At 46.2% G+C, this 21,044-nt stretch overlaps 1 protein-coding gene across 2 annotated transcripts in view; it reads right to left on the bottom strand.

Annotated features, from left to right (window-relative positions):
• Nucleotides 1–21,044, bottom strand: part of MAGI3 (membrane associated guanylate kinase, WW and PDZ domain containing 3) — a 1,006,442-nt gene that overhangs the window by 486,335 nt on the left and 499,063 nt on the right. For both annotated transcript variants that reach the window (XM_069633359.1, XM_069633360.1), the window contains exon 3: nucleotides 17,130–17,249. In XM_069633359.1, the coding sequence (XP_069489460.1) occupies nucleotides 17,130–17,249 (120 nt within the window). The remainder of the gene's footprint in view (nucleotides 1–17,129; nucleotides 17,250–21,044) is intronic.

The raw sequence follows: 21,044 nt of genomic DNA, 5'->3' as shown, positions 1-21,044 counted from the left end.
TTTCTCAAGCACCCAACCTCAGGTACTCCAGTCGCTGCTCATGTAGTGTTTATTGATGGACACCACATTGGTATTGTGGCTTAGTGCGTCGTTTCAGGCGCCGCGGTGCCGCTCTCCCAAATCCGCTCCCCAGGGCCCCAAACTTCCAACAGCTTTCTCGCTCCCCCCGGAGCCGCTCAGTCTCTATCACGCGGGGCGGGGTGTGGAATCATGCCTGCCTCCGGTGAGACAACGCCTCCGCGGGGGGCGGATTCATGTGCACCCGAAAGCACCCAGCAGGATGTGGCCACTAGCAGCGGGGCCCGCCTACCTTCCCACTTGCGGGCAGTTCCCGCTGTGCGACTCGTTCCGCCCGGCAGGGGTCCCCGGGCTCGTGTCTCCCCTCCGCCCTCCAGCTGGGCATGGTGTCTGCCTTCCTCAGTTGGCGCCGTGTTACGCGTTCTCTCCTCGTCTGCCGCTCCGGCGGCCAAGCGCATCCCCGGGGGCTGCGGGGGACGGGTTTGTGTGCGCCCGAAAGCACACGGCAGGATTTGGCCGCAAGCAGCGGGGACCGCCTACCTTTCCAATCGCAGGCAGCTCCCGCTTGTACGATTCGTTCCGCCCGGCAGGAGTCCACGGGCCCGTCTCTCCCCTCCGCTCTCTGCTGTTGTCTTGCGTGGCTGCTCCAGGCACCAGCGGGGCAGGGTGTCTGCCTCCTGCAGTTGGTGCCGTATTACGCGTCCTCTCCTAGTCCGCCGCTCCGGCGGCCATCTTGTCCGTCGTCGGCGTCTCGGGCTTCCCGGACCAATTGCGCCCGACTGGTGCTGCGGTTCGGGTCGGTAGTATAGCGACCTGAGCGTCCAAGGTTCCGCTACGCCTGGATATAATTTCCGCCGTTGTGGTGCCCAAATAACAGGATATCTCCAGGATTTGGCTGACGGCCGCGGGAGCTCCGAGGAATCACGTCCTCATCCCGTGCTCGCTGGACACGGCCCCCACAGTCGAAAATTTTGATTTCGATGAAGTAGAGAAAGTTTGGAAAAATACATGGATTTGGTCCGAGCACGACTGAGGGAGATCAATTGAAAGCCTTGTGTTAAAATGGGTCTGAGCCCAGCGCAGGGGGCCCAGGGTGAATCAACCATCACCAAGATGTACATGAGAATCCAGAGGATGAAGGGGACTTTGGAATGTTTGTTGCATCAGGCCTTCTGAAGTAAGACTTTGACATAGAATGCCCTAATACTGAGATTTGAACTGCATCCTCGTGCTAGAGTAGCCAGAGACTGTGCTAAGCTCGAGTGTGCCACATTGTCCCATGCTGAAAACGTGGGGAAGGGAGGCCAACAACTTGAATATCCTAACATATCATTTCTTGAACACTTATTTTGCATAACATTGTTTCCCGCACTATTTGTATTTAGAAGTAAGGATTGGCAACAGGTTTATTAGTATAGGCCCCTTTATTTTGACAAGACAACACTAGGACTGCGTTATTATTATTTGATGGTCGTAGCTTGCTCCCATCTTTAGATTTAGGATTAGATCAGTGTTTTTCAAACCCAGTTGAAGTTCAATAAATACCCTTGAACTGTGACCACTTGTGTCTGTCTTACTGTTTGATACTACAGCGTGGTCAAGCATCTTTGCAGTTTGCAAGACGCTGCTGCAGTATTCGCCTCACGGCTTTATTCTGTTGAATGGAAACACGGATCAGAAGGTAATAACTTTATAAAACACTAGAAACGCAACTCCTGTTACATAAAAGTGAGATACAGGCGGCCATCTTTGAGTACCTGGGTCCTAACAAAAGGCCATTGGTGGGATCAGAAACATGCCCAGAAAGTAGGGTCTGACCCCTCATATCAGCAGATGCTTCACAGCACTCTGATACCTGCGGTTCCATGTTGGTTCACGGAGATGGCCTGGCAATAATGGAGCTGCCTGAGGACAGATCCTAACAGTAGGCAGGGAGCTAGAAATGATGAGGCTAGGCCCACTGATTCCACTGATCCTCTCTCCACACCCAGTCTCCTGCCCACACCCTATGTGCCTCAGCCATCCCCATCCCCACTCCAACACCTCTCCTGCACATACACACCCACAGCCAGCACCCAACCAATCTCGCCACACCACACCCCTGGCTGGGCCCCAACCCACACAACTCACCTCGCCACATCAGCAACTCCACTCACATGACCACCTCACCCTCCAAAGCTCATCCGAGCAGCCCCAATCACCCACCCAAGCTGACTCTGGCATGCATAGCTCTGCCCAGAGACCCGAAACTCCACACCCTACCTCACCCCATCACCGCAAGCACACCCACTCAACGTAGCTCACCCCAGCACCCCCAAACCCAGGTTAGCAGGCTGTTCTATCATTCCAAGGTACAGTGACTTTGTGAAGGGCACCAGACCCACAGTGGGGCCCCTGAGGAGCGTGCTGGAAAGCAGTTCTGAATGGCTGCTTTCTTAGGCAGGGTTTGTCATGCAAAGGGTCATCATTTCCTGGAGGGTCATTGTCAAGGAGGAATCTGTTTGGGCTTGAAAACCCAGACAGGAAATAGCTCTTAAGGCAGTGCTTGAAATGGATACACAGAAGTCCAGGTATTCACTATATCAGAGTACCTGCTTACTGTTGAGAATTGACAGTACTCTACCCATCAAAAGTACTGTCTTCCTGCAGAGAAGTGCAGTATTATGTTTTTCAAATAAAGGAAGTGCAGGTACTCTGGTCCGGAAAGAACCTGCCCACTTAAAGCATGGTATGGAGCAGATACTGTTACAGATCAAGGATTGCCTTTGAAACTGTTTAGAAAAGCACTGCAAAGGTCTTTCCTGAGATGCGAGGCAGCTAACATCGTATATTTAGAGCCACAACGCACTAAAGCCAAGAATTCAGTGACTGTAGCACCTCAAGCCAGGAACATAGAATCCCTCATTACCGTAGGATCAGAGAGATTGTTAATGACTTTTTAATTGTTTATCACCTTTACTGCTAAAACCATTACACAGTCATTAGAGGTTTGCTTAGAAGAATAAAGAATACATTCTCAAGCCTTTCGCCTGCCTCAGGCTTTGAGCGAGAGACAGGAGGCTTACAGGCATGTATGCCGCAGGACTCGAGAAGCACAGCAAATTTGGATAATACTGGAAATACAAGTCTCGTGCTATGTGTCCAATAAGAATTGGAGAAACGAGAAGTGCCACTCCCCCCACATAGTTATCCACACAAGCACCCGAGTAAATTCGGCACAGACTCGCCAATTTAAAGCATGGAAAAACTAAATAAAGCCATCTCGTCTGCTTCGGAGTCTCCTCAGAGACACAAGACATCTCGGATCCTAACCGCGTCTTCCTCGAGATGATTTGATGTGAACACTAGTACATTTTAATTGTAGTTCCATCTATATAAAAAGTTACAGAAGAGATATTTCAGGTCCTCCTCAAAGATTCATTGTGAATTAAATCTATGGCCGTGCGGCCATTGTAATCAGTGAGCCTACACGTGTTTCAAGCTTTGCTCCTCCTCAGCTCTCAAATTTTACTCATTAATGGGGAAACGATTAATTGCATTCAAATAAAAAACATACACTTGGGGTTAAACAGCCACGTGTTGCTAGTGTCCTGTGCGTCTCTCATTCAGTTCTTGTGCATATATTACGCGTGTATCTTAATGTTTAATATACACCGTATTAAGTGTAAGAGGCTGGTCAGAAGTCGGGCTTGTGTGTTAACAGGTCCCGTGAGTTCTTTCAACATTACTGGCATTACGAGCATGTTAACGCGGATATTGGAGGTCTCCTGGTAGGAGGAGGAGATCCCTGGCCTCGGCGTGAACCGTTATCCTCGTGGTCTTCTTTTTTCTTCTCTTCAGAGTCAACATTGAAACTAGACACTGCCTTCCACAGAGCAGCGCAATTAACCCTGTTCTCTTAATTAATCAGAAGGCTCACAATGGGGAGTCAAGTAGAAGCAGGTAGTTGTCACCAGGCTCCTGTAGAGGACTGAGCTGCTAGGTCTGGCGTAACTACAGGGCATCAAATATCCCAACCGACTGTGCTGCCTGCAATCAAGCAGATAGAAAGCCAGTGGAAATATATCCCCAAATAGAGCATTTCTCTTTTATTATATGCAGATCAATGAAAATAAAAAACAAAAAGACCTCCGTTGCTTCAAAAAACTAGGAAAATCAAAGGGCTCAACAAGGATCTTCTTTGTTACGCAGATTACTTTACGATCTATGAGACTTACAGAAAATCGGTCTTGGGGGCCCAGATACAGGCTCGTCTATTGGCTTTCAGGCTATTTTTATAGATCTGTGTTGGGTGTGGTGGCACCTCGTTGGGTGGTTGGTCTCTAGATTGGAATCGCAAGCCTAGTCCGATCAACAGCATGATGCAGATTGAGCCAAAGCAGGGTATTTCTTGATCCTATTCATTATAGATTATTTTCATTATAGTCTCGGGAGGAAAGCTCAGGGGCAACATGCTCGCCTTGGAAGCAAGACGACACAGAGCACCACAGGTTCAATCCCTGGGTCCGCGCTTAGAAACCTATGGGTATTAAGCGTGTTATAAATAACCTAGCATATCATATATAAAATAGAAGCATAACCTCAATTGCTTAACCTCACATCTGCCTTATTTTCCCAGTTTATGTATTGAATATGCATCTACTGCATCTAATGAACCGTTTAACCTGTAATGTATACAAATTGTGCATGCAAAGTAATGTGGCTTTTGACAGGTGAATGTTTTCCAGATGTTCATTTAATCTGGATGTTAAGTAAGCTTAAAGATAGACAGTTGCTCCGAGCAAGGTTTGGGCTGCTGTGTTCACGCAGTTCACTCTGGGTCCAGCTGGACTATTTGATTTGCACAGGGCACATGCTGTTTACTTTAGTTTGTTTATTTGTACACCGCAGCCAAACCTTGGGGTAACTGGCCGCATCAGACTTGAGGAACAGCATAAGTTACAGAAGGTTGCACAACATAGAAGATATAGTACAATAAATAGCATGAGGGTATGGTTCACCAATTGGGAGTTGACCATTTCTCATACATAACCATTTTACTGGGTATCCTGAGGCTTACCGGATGGGACAGAGGTCTCAAACCTTGCACTGGTGGCTGGGTGGTAATGTGGCCCTTGACTGTCTTGCCCAAAAGATAAGGATCAATTACTGTAGGATTTTTCTGCCTCTCCTCCTCCCCTCCCCCCTCCGCCTCACCCTATTTTAGGAAATGTTCCCTACTTCACTTCCAGACTCAATGAATATAATGGGCACCAGAGACCTCTCAATTCAGATACAATGGTCCTCATCACCTTGTGGTCTGAAATATGGTGGTCAGACTATGAGATCAGTTCACCTGAGGATTTCAGAGCAAAGATCCAAGATCAGGTGCAAGACTTTGCAAGCACCATTAGTACCACATTTCTTGGAGGCAACCTACAACGCTCCGCTCATCAAGGCACATTTCCGGACTTCAGACTACATTTCCCAGCAGTGTCAGTAGTCTTTTTGCAATCTGGGCTTTTTTGCTCCGGGGCTCCAATCGGGAGCTCTGCTTCCTTCACCATAGCAACGTACGCCGCGCTGCACAGTGCGACTCCGGGAGACAGAGAAAACCACAAGCCTGCCGTTACCGCGTACTTCCTCTGTGCAGACCTAAACAAGCCCAGAGGTAAGTGCCCACATCCAGCCCCCATGATGCGATACATATACCCAATACATGGGATATGCTCACGGGGCTCGCGAATGAAGGTTGGTTCCCTTACCCGATCCTAGTGCTCCAGGCGAGTCATTTACCAGCCGGCCGCGCTGGAACAGACCCCCCGGGCACACAGGCTGTGTACCGTGCTACTGCACCATGCTCTCCTTCAGCCACCCCACACATGGGTTCAGTTTGTTTTCCTATAGGCCGATTCACACGTGAAATTTCCCTTCGGCATCCACGCAGCCTCCATAGGACATAATCTGGTCGACTCGACTCCAGGCTGTGTACCGTGCCACTGCACCATACTCTCCCTTAGTCACAATTACATGGGCTCATTTTGTTTCCCTATAGGCCGACTCACACGTGAACTTTCACTTCGGCATCCCCGCAGCCTCCAAAGGACAACATTTGGTCGACTCGACTCCAAGCACAAGAGGGCACTGTCCCAGCTATACCTCTCCAGTTCTCCCAGCCTACCTTTCCACCCAGGCTCCATGAACGACCACGGTGCAGGTAGGAAAAGATGTTTACCTCCACTGGTGACTTTCACCCATTTGCTCACCAGTCTACCATAAGGCAGTAATATACATCCCTCTTTTCTTCTCCTTCTTCCTTGCTCTTCTGTGTCCTGCCTCCCTCATGACACCATATAGGACTCTACATACAGACCAGGACCTAAGAAGAGAACTTGGACAACATTGTCCAGCCGTTAAGTGCCACCACGTGGTACAGCAGCCACCCCACAGTAGGAGAAGGGGTGTCTCAACCTTCCGGACTACACTCGTACACAGACCTTGGGATAAATGCCACGGCAGGCAAATCTCCAGCCGATTGAGCAGAGGTACATAAACTAAAATATTATGCCAGAAAATGCTTTCTGACTGGTTAAGTGAGGGACAATTACAGCCCCTTTTTGTTTGTTGTTAAAAAAAGTTTTTCTTTTCTCCTTTTCTTTCTTCTTTTGTGTTTTGTATGCAATCACAAGGTCTTGAACTAACATGCCCTGATGAAGGCGGATGTAGGCGCACGCTGAAAAGACCGCCGAAACGTGAACTGCTTGAGAAGCTTGCCAAGCATCACGTTGGCAAAGAATTCTTTTACTACAAAGAGACCCGTTGATAGGGCAATATTGAAGCCCTGAACTTAGATCAGGACAAAAGGAACTGTCTCAAAGGCAAAGAACTTGATAAAAAGAGAAAAGTATTTCCCGCACACCTAGGGGCAACAACTTTTTTAGTTTCCTCTTTCCTCTGAAAAAGGTTTTCCTTTATCATATGTAGAAGAACTTTTGTTGATATTTGAATTTCAGTTTGTCATGTTGTTGAATATGTTTTTTAAGATGTCTACAATTTTCCCACTTACTTTCCTGTAGCCAAAAAACCATCAAGTTGAATGACTGTTTCTGAACCTATGTAATGCACAGAAATGTTCTTATGCACTTTGTAATTATTAATACAACTTTGTAGAAAATGCACGAATGCTCTGAACTAGATTATTTCTCCAAATTGAGTTTTTGATTTATTGTCTCCAACCTGCTAATGATTAGTGGCCAACACATTATTGTTTTAGTTTTCTTTCTCCCTCCAACCTCATCATCCTAACTAGAAAGCGCACTAATACGAGCACTAGTGGTTTGATAAAATCTTGAGCTCCCTCGCAAAGAAATAGTCGAGTATTTGCTCCCTCAACAATCACTTTAGACTTAGTCTAACAAAGGGAAGAATACACTTATTGTTTATGTACCTCATCACCTCAAGTCAATCGCTCCATCGTTATCTAGTTTTTATCATGAACAACTTAGCTCAGACTGGGGAGGCAGAGCAAAATGGGTCAAGACCCTGAATTGGCACTCGTAACAGGACAGTGCCCAGCTGCTAATTAGGGCGACCTGTCTATCACCCTGCACAACCTCTAACACATGCATTGGGCAGCGGAGCCTTCTGCTAGACAACTCTGAGCCCCTTGTTAGCAGTGTTACTGAAGGTTTGTGAGACTAACACACTTCAACTCCACTCGCTTCTAGCAACATTGACTGCTTTTAGATACACATCTCCTCATCATATCCTGCTCTGCACTTCATGCGCCCGGGTTGTAGATGCAGCAACTTCATAGGTCAATCATAAATTGGGCCCAAAACTTTAGCTGGGGAACCCACATTTGTTGGCTGAGGCCATTGCAGTGAATTTTGAGGCGCGTTGGGATGTTCTACTTTGGCATTGATGGTTTTCAGCCTGCACAAAGGAGAGTGTTTTTTTTATGTTGCTCTTTTGTCACCTTGTTTGAACACTTTTGGGTCATTTCATTTTGCCGTCCACACTTGAGTATGCCGGGCTCCACATTTCAGAATACAGCTTCTCAATGTTAACCTGCAGAGCTCAATGGTCAGTTTCTCAAGGAGTAGTTCCCTCAGCTGTTCAGGCTCACTCTGGCCTCTTCGACATACCTTGGGTCATCTACCAACCTCTTTCGTCACTGCACTCCTGTTTATCCGAGTTATCCCCCCAACTGACAAATTCAGAACACTCACACACACACAACACACTGCAACATTCTCCTGAGCGGTCAGTCAAACTCTTGCATCAACATTCCAATAGCATACATGGACATCAGCAGGATAAGTGACATTCAACCAGTCACGCCTACTGCACCTTTGGTTTATTGCTTCCACTGCTGCGGGCATTGTGCTTGGCTTCACAATTAATAAGCCCGTTACAATGATAGTCCCACAGAGGGGAAAAAAGACCTGTACATATGGCAACTGGCTCGAGAGAAAGTCAAAATCTATTGATCAAAAGACCATGATTGTAATTACGGAACGCTGGGCTAATAATATGGCTACCCCACGCGAGTGTCAGAAGTGTCTTATGACCACGGCAACAAGATAAGCCATTTCTGGAATGGTTTTCAGCTGCGCTTCTGTGATTTTAACTTCTTTCAAAACAAAAATATCCACTGCATGTGAGATCTCATTGGGTCCCTGCTGACCGTAGTAATAACCACAGAAGCCCATCACGCCGCTCTAATGGAACGCAGTCCGATTATGGCGCCATCAACCAGAAAACATTCTCTGCACAGCGGGGCCTTTGTTTTATTGTCAATATGGGCAGCCGCTGAACACTGTATCCAATACACTTCTCTTGGTCTTGAAAAAAAATATTACTGCCGCCGCTGCAACATGATTAGACCTCTTGTGGATATTTAAAAACCTGACCAGGACACATTAGGTTTCCAGGGCGTTCTGGCCAAATTTGTTAAGGCGTTGAATCAAACTGAAAAATAATGACCCGTGACATAGCAAGAAAGGCTGCTAGGTTCATTTGGCCCTCCTCAGGCACATTCGCAGTAATAGCGGAGCAGGAGTAATGAGCGCAAACGCGCTCAGTTTCTTGCGCGCGGGCCATGAATCATTACATGATTTTAATGCTGCGCTGTCAAATCATCAAAAGTGCAATATCTCTCGACAGTCTCATATTCACGAATTAACTACTGTAATTTTGTTATGCATTTTCTGACGTTAGACTTCCCATGCCTCCATTTTGCCCCCAAGCTATCTAATAGGGATTCAGAGCATGGCCTTCACTTGGACCCAACGCACCCTGCATCTCAGCTCTCAAAGATTGGCAGACGTGGGTGTGGAGTCACACAATTTATGAAGAAGTGCCTTAATAACCTCATGAATGAAGACTGAAGGGGACAGCGTGCAAGGAGTAGGACATTAATGCATCCACTACAGGGTTCTGTGTTTGATCTTATGGTCCCAAGTTCGAATCCAAACAGGTGACCACCTCATGGCATATGTGCATCCACTTTCAGTGTTTTTTGGTGTGTTCCTGCTTTTGCACGCGCACACTGCCACAATTACGATGCAAGAAATCAAAGGATGAAATATCAGGCAGAGGCAAGATCACGAAAGCTTAAAAACAAGGAGATGGGGAATTGGTTTACCTGCCTGCTGAAGAGTGCTCTGGATCGTAAGCCTTGAAGTGGCAAAAGCCGACCACTCGCCCACCACCCCACATGCTTCATAAGCGATATTAGGTTGCCGTAAGCCTTCCATTGACGACTAATGCCACATTGGATCATAAGCCTGAAGAGCACTCTATACATACTTATATAAAGGGTATCAGGTAATATTATCCCCACCAATAGTATTGCCATATATATATGGTCATCGGGAACAGCCATAGGCTATATAAGTGGAGATCATTTATGGGGTAAATGGGATGGGGGTGTTCCCCCCCCCCCCCCCTTTAAAAAAATATTTGGGTTGCAGAGGTGTCCACTGCAGGTTCCATGGGTTAATATCGATGCAAAAAAACGTTGCCATTTTGCATGGGGAGATTATTCTGGCGATATTAACACATGGAACCTGAAGTATTTTGGCACTATAAACGACTAATAATGTGCCAAGCATGTTCATATTCTTATTGCATACAAGAGGTCCTGGGTGGAAGTTTTGTGATCATAATGTCACAGTAGCAGTGGTTTCTACGGTCTATGGTTGGGAAGGTACCCAGCATTTGTGCAGTGCTTGACGAAGGTGAGGAGTTCTAGCAGGTGTAAATCAAGAGTACCCCTCTTGCTCTGTGCGAATTGATTTGATAGAATAAATTGCATGGACTACGCTGGGCTAATATGGTGCATTTTAAGTAGCAATGCTGACAGTGCTTGACCATTTAAAATGCTCACATTAGAGTGGATACACATTTATGTAGGTCACACTGTGGAAAAGGGGTTGCACTAGCGTAAGGGTTGTCGGAAGCAGCCACGTTATCCAGAAGGTCCTTCTCCTGCCATTACCATGCCTTCCCTTCCATCTGTATGGTGGTAATATGGGGGGGAAGCAATACACCCTGTCCAAGGAGTCATTTGTAGATCTTAGTTTCTTGCTTACTCTCTGGTTCCTCCATCTTTAATTTTCACGTCGGACTTCCCATTGCCACGGTTGACATCTCAGTGCATCACCCCTTGGGCTCCCTTGTTCTCATTATCCTCTGCTTGTTTTGCCTTTTGTACAGAAAATCCCTCTGCCACGTCACTGAATTATTTATACAATGCATCATTTTGAAGCGGGAAGTAGATTTTAATTAAAGAAATAGTAGCAATAAGTCTGTGAGGAAAGTGCCTAAAAGGCCACTGCATGAATTTGTAAAGATGGTGGCAAGTCCAATTGTCTTGGACTATCTTAGCTTGTGATCAGGGCAAGTGTCTCTGAAAGCATTCGGTAGAGTCGCCATCGTTCTCCGGGATTCATGGTTCCAGGGACTGCCTTCTGGTGAATGCGAGCGAACCTTTGTGTCCTAGAAAATGATTGCTTGATCCACAGATGCCAGTTGATGTCTTCACCATCTGTCCCAGGTTGACTGCTATTATTATAAGCCCCCAGCCAAGGGGGTCTGGTCGGGTACAATACCCGTCACCAGTCCACGTCCTTCCCAACAGTTGCACATTCAGGTGTCTTAGGAGCTCACCACAGGTTCTTCTCGGTTTCAATGTTCTCTGGGCTCAGTACATCTGGGAGGCGACCAGCTTCTAGTCTCCGGGAAACTTTGAATTTGGCTTTGGCAAATGTTTCCCCTTCCCAACGAGCCTTCTGGGTTTGGTTTACAAATGAGTCCTTGAGGCTCAGTACCACAAGCCTTCTCCCTGGATCCCTCTCACCACGGGGCGATCCCTTTGGATTCCTTCATGGGGTTCTAGCAATACCATCAGTGTCAAGAGTATGGCGCTTGGCTAGCCCGTTATATTCTCTTCTCTTTCGGATTCACCTTTGGTTTTCTCAGAACTCCGATTCTGGGAGCAAGTCATTATTAACCTAGGTCGACTTTCCAGCTTTACCAGAATCAGACTTGGACACCCGCTAGCCTCTCCTCTCAGTCTCCATGCTTCTATTTGTGTCTTAAGGGTCTAGCATTACTCCCTCTTGCCCAGCTTCACTAGCCCTGGCTGCACCCATTACAGCCACTGGCCCTCATGGCTTGGATAGTGCTGGGTTTTCAGTGTAGACCTCACTGCCCACTGTCAACTTCTTCATTTAGCTTCCAGCTTCCTCTGCCTCGGATGATATATGATATGATATGGCATTTATAAAGTGTTTATACACAAGTGCTTCAAGGAGATGACCATCTCCTTCTCCGAGCCATGTTTTCCTCAAACCCTACCTTTCCCTTTGATAACATTCTCCAATGCCCTCCCTTGCTGGCTCTCACCTTTCTTTCCATCTTCCTTCTTCATCTATCTCTATTATGGTCTTACCATTCTCTATGCTTGCCTTTCTCTTATCCTTCCTCGTCTCTACCCACCTCTGCACACCTCCCCACTGCCAACCAATCTCTAAACTACCGCCTTTTCTGCTAATAGCAGTTCTCTTTCATATCCAGTCTGTAATGGTGAAAAGGGTTTTGGTTGGAACACCTGCCTGGGAGTATTGGCTTTCTGTGCCAGCTGATGTTGAGTGCATCTTTGGCCCTCAGCTCTGTGGGCTGAGACTATAAAATGTATGCCCACCATCTTCAAAATAGGAAGCTGCCACTTTTCTCCTTGCTTCCCTCCAGGCAGCATGCGGTTCACTAGCAATCCCCACAGTGCTGTTCAAGGGTGCTATGGGTGCCTGTTGTCTGACTCGTGGTCAGGAGTATTTGGTCGACACAAATGCACAATTGCGTTTGCAGACTGTGGGCATTGTGAGAAACCAGAGGGCGTTCTCATAAATAAATCCAGCAGATTCTTTGCTCAGGTGGCCAGGGAAGGGCCATCGCTCTTGCATCCCAACCCTGGGGGCAGACAAGCGAAGGAGGATCACCTGGGCAGAGGGTCCTTGGGGTCTGCGAGGAGAGCGCCTGAAGGCGAGACATGGTACTCCCCCATACCTTGGCCCAATTCATCCTACCCTCCTACTTTCATGGGATATTGTCACCCAGACCCCATCGTACCCCATGACTTGATTTGATTTTGTTTTTTTTCATTTGTAACGCGCACGTGACGAACTTAATCGTATTTTGGCGCAGATGACTACAGCAGTGGTAGAATATATAGATTGAAACAGATCCCCCCAAAAAAGCAGGGCTATCTACCTAAAAAGAAAGGTTTTCAGTGCTCGGCGGAATTGCAGAAGAGAGCTCATGGTCCTAAGTTGCAAAGGTAGAGAGTTCCACAGCCTAGGACCGAAGACAGAAAATCTTCTGTCACCTCTAGAGGTACAAATTGAATGGGGAATGACCAGACGATGACTGTCACTGGAGCGTAATAGTCTTACTGCGTGATAAGGCTGAATTAGCTCTCTCAGGTACAGAGGATCGATGCCATTAATGCATTTAAAAATAATGCAGGCCGCTTTAAATTTGATACGGTCGGCAATTGAGAGCCAATGTAGCTCTCTCCGATAAGATGATACATGGGTAAATTTGCCTGATTTAAATATCAGTCTAATGGGCGCATTCTGGGCTCTCTGAAGTCACTGAAGTTGTTTGGAAGGGATGCCCATCAATTGACTGTTACAATAGTCAAAGTGGGCACTAGCTAATGCCCCTACCACAGCGGCATGAGCCTCATTAGGAATATAAGGAAGTGCTTGGCGTAGCATTCTCAGGAAAAAGTAGACTGCTTTGGGCTTAGCTCCCACCTGTATTTCACTTTCCCTAAAAAGGAAGGAAGATGGAGAAAACCAGATCTAAAAAGTAAACAAAATCTTCATCCAAAACCTAACACTAACCTTTTTTTCTCTTGCCTCACAACCCAGAGGGTATTCTGTAACCCAACTTTCTCCTTCCCGGTCATCGTCCTCTAATAAGACTCTAAGACTAGGGAAATTGGAACAAACACCCATTCATTACAACTACCGCAATACTCCCAATCAGAAGAAATTAGAAACACCAATCATTTGATATCATACATCACACTCTGTCTCAGCCTTTAGGGGGGGTTCAATCTCATACCATCCCCCCCTCATTTCCAACATGTATTGGGATAAGGAAGAGGCGATCGGTAGCAATGAAGATTAGCCATCGGAACAACATGGAGATGCAAAAAGAGGCCTGCTACATAACACCTCTGGGCTGTCCCATTAATAGAGCCAGGCAAGAGTCAGGCATGGTCAGGCACTTGACTACAAAGTCTCTGATGTACCCGTACACGTTAAATGTACATGAAATAACTGAATATAAAAGGGAAATGTACTTCCTGACAAGCTGAACTTGTGTTTGAATCCAAGAGGGGCCTAAACTTGGGGAAGGAAACCCTGAGAGGCCTAATTAAGTGGAATACCTATTATTTTGTGACTCTGAAGATATTGAAACTTGGGAAAGGGACCCCGAGTGGCCTAACAAACTTTAATATTTGTTGGTTTTGATGCTAAAGGAGTTAAAGCTTGGGAAAAGGAACTCAGAGGAGCTTAGAAAGGAACTGTGTATATTTATTTGTGATTGTGTTTTGGAACTTGGAAGAGATGAAGCTTGGGGAAAGAATCCCAGGGAACTTAAGACATTTGAAAGTGTAAAACTGCGACAAGAACTATGGAGAAGGTCTGATGAACAGCCCTTTGATGATTGAACTCATTTTCTGTGAAGCTGACCACCCCACACAGGGTGCGAAAGGCACCTGAAACCACCCTTTGTTTCCTATTTCTGTTGAGCCACTATTTTAGCTTTTTAAAGACTTTCTAACTTTTTTTGTAAAGAGTGAGGCCAAGCATATGTTTACACACAAACAGAATGTTTTGGACTCTTAGAGCTCGAGGACCCTTAGAAACATCAGTTAAAGGAAACATCCCTTTAGAGTTAGGGTCAGTCAGGCATTACACCAACCCAGGAGCCTTAGTAAATAAAGGTTTTGAAACTAATATCTTCGTCTGTGTCTCTCTTGATACCATGCCTGTCCCACAGCATGCAGTTTTTCCTCGCTCCTTGTCCCCCGATCGCAATCCGGTCCCTTTAACTGCACTCAGTGTGACTTATTCATAATATGAATTTTATTTATGACTAATATCTGGGGGCCCGAAAGAGGCCTGAACACAAAGTTTGGGGGTTAGGCAAGAGGGAATTGGGGGTCTCTTTATTTACCGTCTCCAAGGTTGGCATCACAAATGTGGTGGCCTCTACAGCCCAAGCCTTCCTTGCACGCCATTTCCTGGCTTTAGAAATGGGATTTCCTCACAACTCCCTACTGAGTTTCAAACCTTTGACATCCAAGTTGGTTTGATCTTGTTGAATGGAGCCTTGTAACAATATTCAATTCAAGTCTGTTGGGTTGTAGTGAACATTCCAACCTTTATGCTACGTAATATGCTTTTTTACGCACACTGGAATTCAAAGGAAAAGTACACCCCATGATAAGTATTGCTCTTTGATGTGATGAGTTGGAGGAACTCTTCACATCTTCTGAGGATTGGAGTTAAAGGGACTGGGTTTGTCCAGCCGCTACCCGGTGTGCCTTCCAAAGGGTGGAAGCAAAGGGAAGCTACACATGCCCTCCGAGATGCTGTGTATTGCTACGTTCCGTGGGGAGATCACTCCCACGTGAACAGACAGAGCACTTAAATTCCCAACATCCAATATGACAGCTCACAATAAAAGAAACAGGATGGAATAGGAAATCCCTGGGATCATGAGCGGCCTGAATGCAGAAAGGAATGCGCCTACTAGTGTTTGATAAGAAATACGGAACGTAGAAACACAGAGGTTTGTGGATGTTCTGAATGAACAGCACACCTAGGGATAGAGACAGCACGCTGTTCACTCAAAAACAGGCAAGAAGTTTAGGCTTGATGGGGCAAAACAAGAGGGACTCCACAGAGCCATATGTCATATTATTAGCACGTTTGTTTGCACAGAATGCCCCTCCCCATTTATAGTCTTACATCCAATCCCAACCAATGAGAGAAACCCTTCCCAACAAGGCCAACCCAAAGACCCAACATAGGCGGCTCCAGGGAGAAAGCAATCCCGGGCCTGCTAAATGGGTACCCCACAACGCAGGACAATAAAAGGGGTGACAACATCCAGAGAGGCTAGAGTACTGAAAGGAACCAGCTGAGCCGATTCAGGGACCCTGGATACACCGAGAAACTGCCATGTGGGAAGCCAGGAGTCATCTGCTGAAACTCATTCAGGTGAAACACTGTTGTGCAAAGACCAGAGACTGCACCAGAATGGCGGTAGCTGATAACGGATTCCACGGAGCAGAGGGAAGTGAGAAGAAGAACCTCTGGCAGCAAAGTAAGAGTACTATATGCCTGATAAGGGCCATGAAAGCAGGGGGGAATACCCATTAATGCTGAGAATTCCATGGTCTGAGGGAGCTCTAAAGTGAATGCTGAGAAGCCCAAGCTCTGGAAGAGACCTGAAATGAGTGCTGTGAGACGTAGAGTGGATGCTGGGACACTCAATGTATGGGCAAGACCTATAAGGGAAGGCTACAAAAGCCTGGCTACTTATAAGGGAGCCCAGACCATGAACAACGTCTGGAAGAGCCTTTGCAGAAAAATATATGTTGTGTTAAGCTAGGATTGGACATTTTGAGAGTAGGATTTGTCGACACCGATTGCGGGCAGATCCTTGAAAGATTTGTGCTTTAGCTTAGTGTAGCCAGGAGGCCAGGGACTCATTAAGGTAAGTCAGTGGAACTTACGTTTGACACACATTTAGACATTGTATTGTAGAATAGTGGGTTACTGGAGGCACAAGGTCTCTTAAGAACAGGTTAGAAAGTTTAGGATTTGGACACTTCTTTAATGGAAGAGTTGGTCACCTGTTAAGGTTCACACTGTTGTCCCATCACTGACACTGTATGATTTGGTAAAAACCTTATTTATGTATATTTCCTAATTCCTATAGGCATTCTACCCAACTCCTTCCCAGTGAGGATATCGACTGAAATAGTGTCAGGCATCATTGCTTGGGCTTACCACAGTAACCAAACATTAATAGTGAGGCAGAGAACCCTGGGATTCAAAACCAGACTCTTTCATCGACTGAAGATATGCGCATAATGCTTGGGCGGCAATGATTAACCGCAGGATTTACAAAAAACTTCAGTTGAGATGCCGTTTGCACCAAAAACGAGAAAGGGCTGCTCCCACATTTGCTATTGGCGTTTGACAACGAGTGGGTATGGATCAAAATCCCCCGCTCTCCCTCTACGAGATAATGCAATTGTGGCATTTTACTTGCATAACAATTTGTTCAAAAGACATAAGGCGATGGGGGTCTAATGGGTAAGATGTCGGCTGTTAAACCAAGAGCACATACGCAATAGAAATATAGAGCATGTGCTAATATATAAGCCTTCAAAAAGCTTGGTCCACAGTTGTACTATGTGTTAAACCAACATTATCATAGTAGAAAGTATTTGAAAACCTAACGAGTACAGAATAAATGTCCTCCTCCCTGCGATAAGATCACATTCTGCAATGGTTTAGAGCTTTCTTACATACCATCGTAGGTCCCGCTCTCGAGCAGCGCTCCACTCTCCTCCAGTGCTTTGAACTGCTCAACAGGGATGAAATTGTAATCGACGCCTGGGACCTCCCCGTCTCTTGGAGATCTGGTGGTGCCTGGAATGAAAGAAAAACACACACTTAAGTTTCTCTTCACTGCTGATTTCCATGGGGATGTGCGGCGGGGGAGGTAGGCGAGCCTAGTCTTAGAGAATTTGGCCAACAGGGAGATATAACATTTCTCCAAACTACAATGATTTCAAGTAGGAAGGAAGAAGGCACACGCGGGAAGTCTCCTGTGAAGAAAGAGCTCAAATCTAGGGCAGGGAATAATGTAAGATGAAGAAACAAAGTTAGTCTGAAGTTAAATGGAAGCCCTTGTGAATTTGTGAAGCCTGGAACATGAAAGGCTGGAGGGAAAAAAGAAGGCAAGTGCACTGGTGGCAAATTGGGTGTCTTCATGTTACTGCACATAAAGCAAAGCTCCTCACGAAGGCATCAACACTGATTCTCCAAGTCAGCCTTTCATTCCGCAAACTAGTGTTTCAGTCGCAGGGGAAAGAAGACAAAAAACTCCACTAACAGTCTACTCTTCTAGTCTGTGAAAAGTGTTCACTCGTGGAGATCCGACAGCCACTTCCTCAAAGCACAGCTTTCATAATGGGCGATCAGATGAAACGCGACAGGAGAACACGTCAATTAATGGGCAATGGCTGCTGGTTAAATTCTAGGATAACGAGAGTGAGCAGTGGTCCAAGGGGTTTGGAGAAGACCCAATTAAAAATGACGCGAAGGTTGATGTTCGCTGTCAGGAGAAGAACTCTAGATCTAAACTGCCAGTGCATAAAGGTTCAGAAGGGCCCAAGCACACACACAACATTTTATTAGTGCTTTAAAGCACACATTGGGCCAGAAGGTTAACTGAAATGCATGAAATCTACACTTGCGCGAGTCTTTATCTGAAAATAAGATGGGGCATTTCATGGAGGAGTTGCAACCGCTACCCGTTTACGGCCCATAGTGGCACCGCCATGCAGTCTTCTGCCAAGTCGGCTAGGGTCTTCGGTAGAGGCACTGCTTGGTCACTACAGGAGCATATTCTTGTGAACTGCCTATTGACATTTGGTCAATCAAGTAGAGGCCTGACGGGCCCAAAAAGGGCGAGAGAACCAATGAGAATGATTTCCAGGGAAAGGATTACTAACCTAGCCTTGCAGTTCTACAGTTTTGAACATTGCTTTATTTTTGCCACTTGATATCGGCCAAGAGACTGCAAATTGTTTGGTTGGAACACTACACGGAACACTTTATTTTAGGAAGAGATGATCATTGGACTGATGGTTTAGGTTATTAGTGTTAGGGGCAGAAGTAGGCTTTTTGGGACACAGCCGTGATGCACTTTATCATTTGGACATTGTGACAATTTCCTTAGTTTAGTTAAAGGCAGGGAAACCCCCTCTTCGTTTTAGGGACAGAGGCATTTCTCCAATATAATAAAAATTTCTACCCAAAAACATGCCACCTTTGTGTCCGAGACTTACTTTTGCACCTTCACACAATGTAAATGTTTAAAACCTTTTTCCTCGCGTCTTCCAATTCATAAACACTTGATGCCCAAACTCTATGGCCCGAAAGGATTTGTATGTCCAGGATCAGCATTCTTGCTCAACACGCAAGTACAGAATGACATGGCATGACGTGCGCCAATGGTCTGGTGCCAATTCCGTTATCAGTCTTCCATGGATCAAACCCACATACACAAATGTTCATTGAGGTTGCCGGCCAGATCTAGCGGATAGATATGATATGAAAGGTTACCACGACGTGAACCTTCTGATCACTTTAAGAGTTCTGATGAATGTTTCCTAATTTTGTCAACGGGTTAAGTATGTAGTTTACGGTATGATGCGCAATCTACAGCCAACAGCAAAGCCAACAGTTTGGACTTTTCTATAGGCGGGCATGGTCCCCTGCACTACAACTTTCATATATTACAACTATACAAATGGTTCCAGTACAATGAAAAACAATTTAACATTCGTTTACCTTTTCTATACAAATGAGACCAGCAGAACTGCTGTAATTGAAGTGCGGATGTTGCAGTGCTTAGAAATAAAGATCTTGAAGGTTTTATGACGCATAGCTGTATATGGCGCATGAATCTAAACAAGGATTAGTTGCATGGTCGCAATTAACCCTTTCCCATTAGCACAACTTTTTTGCATGCAATTAGCAACGCTGTTTTAAAGCGCCCACAAGGCAAACAGGGCGGTGACAGGGGCTGGTAGACAACGAAATACAGAAAGGATAAATAATTGCATTAATAGCACAAATAAATCATGAGAATAACAGGGAGGGGAGACAAACCTACTATGCCTTGTGAATGTTCAGAACGTGCCAGTGCAGGGGGCTGGGGGAGGGGGTTAAGGTGCTCATGGAGAAGTGCTCTGGTAAAGTGCAAAGAGAAGAAGAATGTAAGTGCATAACGTAAGTGCAACCACCCATGGGTAGGGTGAGCCCAAGTAAGTGCAGTAGAAGACAGCAGCTGTGATGAGAGATGTGGGGGTGGGGGTCAAGGCACCGAGGACACAAGGATGCTGCACATCCGTCACGCTGCTGTGAGATTAGCAGGGAAGAGGAGAAGGAAGAGGTTTTTTCTGAATTTAAGGAGGTCTTGCTCAAGACGCAGAGGGAGAGGGAGGCTGTTCCACAGGGGGAGCCAGCCGAGGAAAGTGATCGACCACCAGCTCTCTGTTCAGCAAAGCACTTAACAAGCATGGAGTTTGTCCCGGAAGAGTCTAGAGAGGTAGAGAGAATATTCTGCTTGAAACTGACCAATCACAACTAATCAATACAATTGACACAAGAGACTGGATAAACATCAAGGAGTGCCACTTTTCTATAGAGTATTCCATTTCATTAGTTTAGTCTAAGAACTGTTTATAAAGCTACACCTAAACAAGCCAAACTAAAAATAATGCGAGGTCTTCAAGCTCAATCTTCATGCCATGAAACCCACACCTAGTGGGGTAGAGGTGCAAGGCCAAGGAACCGTAGACATTTGCTACGACTGGGATTGCTGGATGTCCGCATACTCTCACCATCACCCTCTTTAAATAAGCCCCTCTGTATCCTTTCTGAGTGGTTCATCCTCCTCCTCCTCCTCTTCCTCGCTCAGCACAGAGAACATGTGAACCCACTGAAGGACGTAGAGCCTGACCACCTCATTTTAGCAGCGTTCCCCATGGAGATCTTCTCTTCCCTTTAACATACAACAATAAGCCCCTCTGTATCCTTTCTGAGTGGTTCATCCTCCTCCTCCTCCTCCTCCTCCTCCTCCTCCTCCTCCTCTTCCTCGCTCAGCACAGAGAACATGTGAACCCACTGAAGGACGTAGAGCCTGACCACCTCATTTTAGCAGCGTTCCCCATGGAGATCTTCACTTCCCTTTAACATTCAACAAAGCCCAGGTTACCCACACCTGTGCATCCTAATTATGGGGGCAAGAAGCTGGATTATTTGTTTGTGTCAATCAGTGCAGATCTATCTGCACCTACTCCACTGGTTCTTTAATTTACATACTCTGTGCAATAGGATAGTTTGATTTCTCATGTTTTCACTACCCTTTTGCTACAAATCGGACCAAGAGATACAAACGGGCAGGGGTGTTGCTAAGTGGGGAAAAGATCAGGGGGTAAGCTAATGTCAGGACAGCCGGGACTCAGGGCTAGCTAGCATTTTGGTTGTAGCACCTGAGCTTCTATCTGGGGCTACAACCAAAAGACCCGGGATATAGCCCCCTCTCTAGGCTCCCCCCTAGCAACGCCTCTGCAAACGGGGCATACAAGAAAACCAAATCTAGCATGAGTTCCTCTGGACCTCCACCCACGTGCAGCTGCTCCAAACTGGCAC

The sequence above is a fragment of the Ambystoma mexicanum genome, chromosome 13 (genome assembly GCF_040938575.1).
Source record: "Ambystoma mexicanum isolate Mex_15411 chromosome 13, UKY_AmexF1_1, whole genome shotgun sequence".
Taxonomy (NCBI): Eukaryota; Metazoa; Chordata; class Amphibia; order Caudata; family Ambystomatidae; genus Ambystoma; species Ambystoma mexicanum.
Note: the sequence above shows the minus strand (reverse complement) of the source record. Positions and strands in the feature narration are given on the sequence as shown.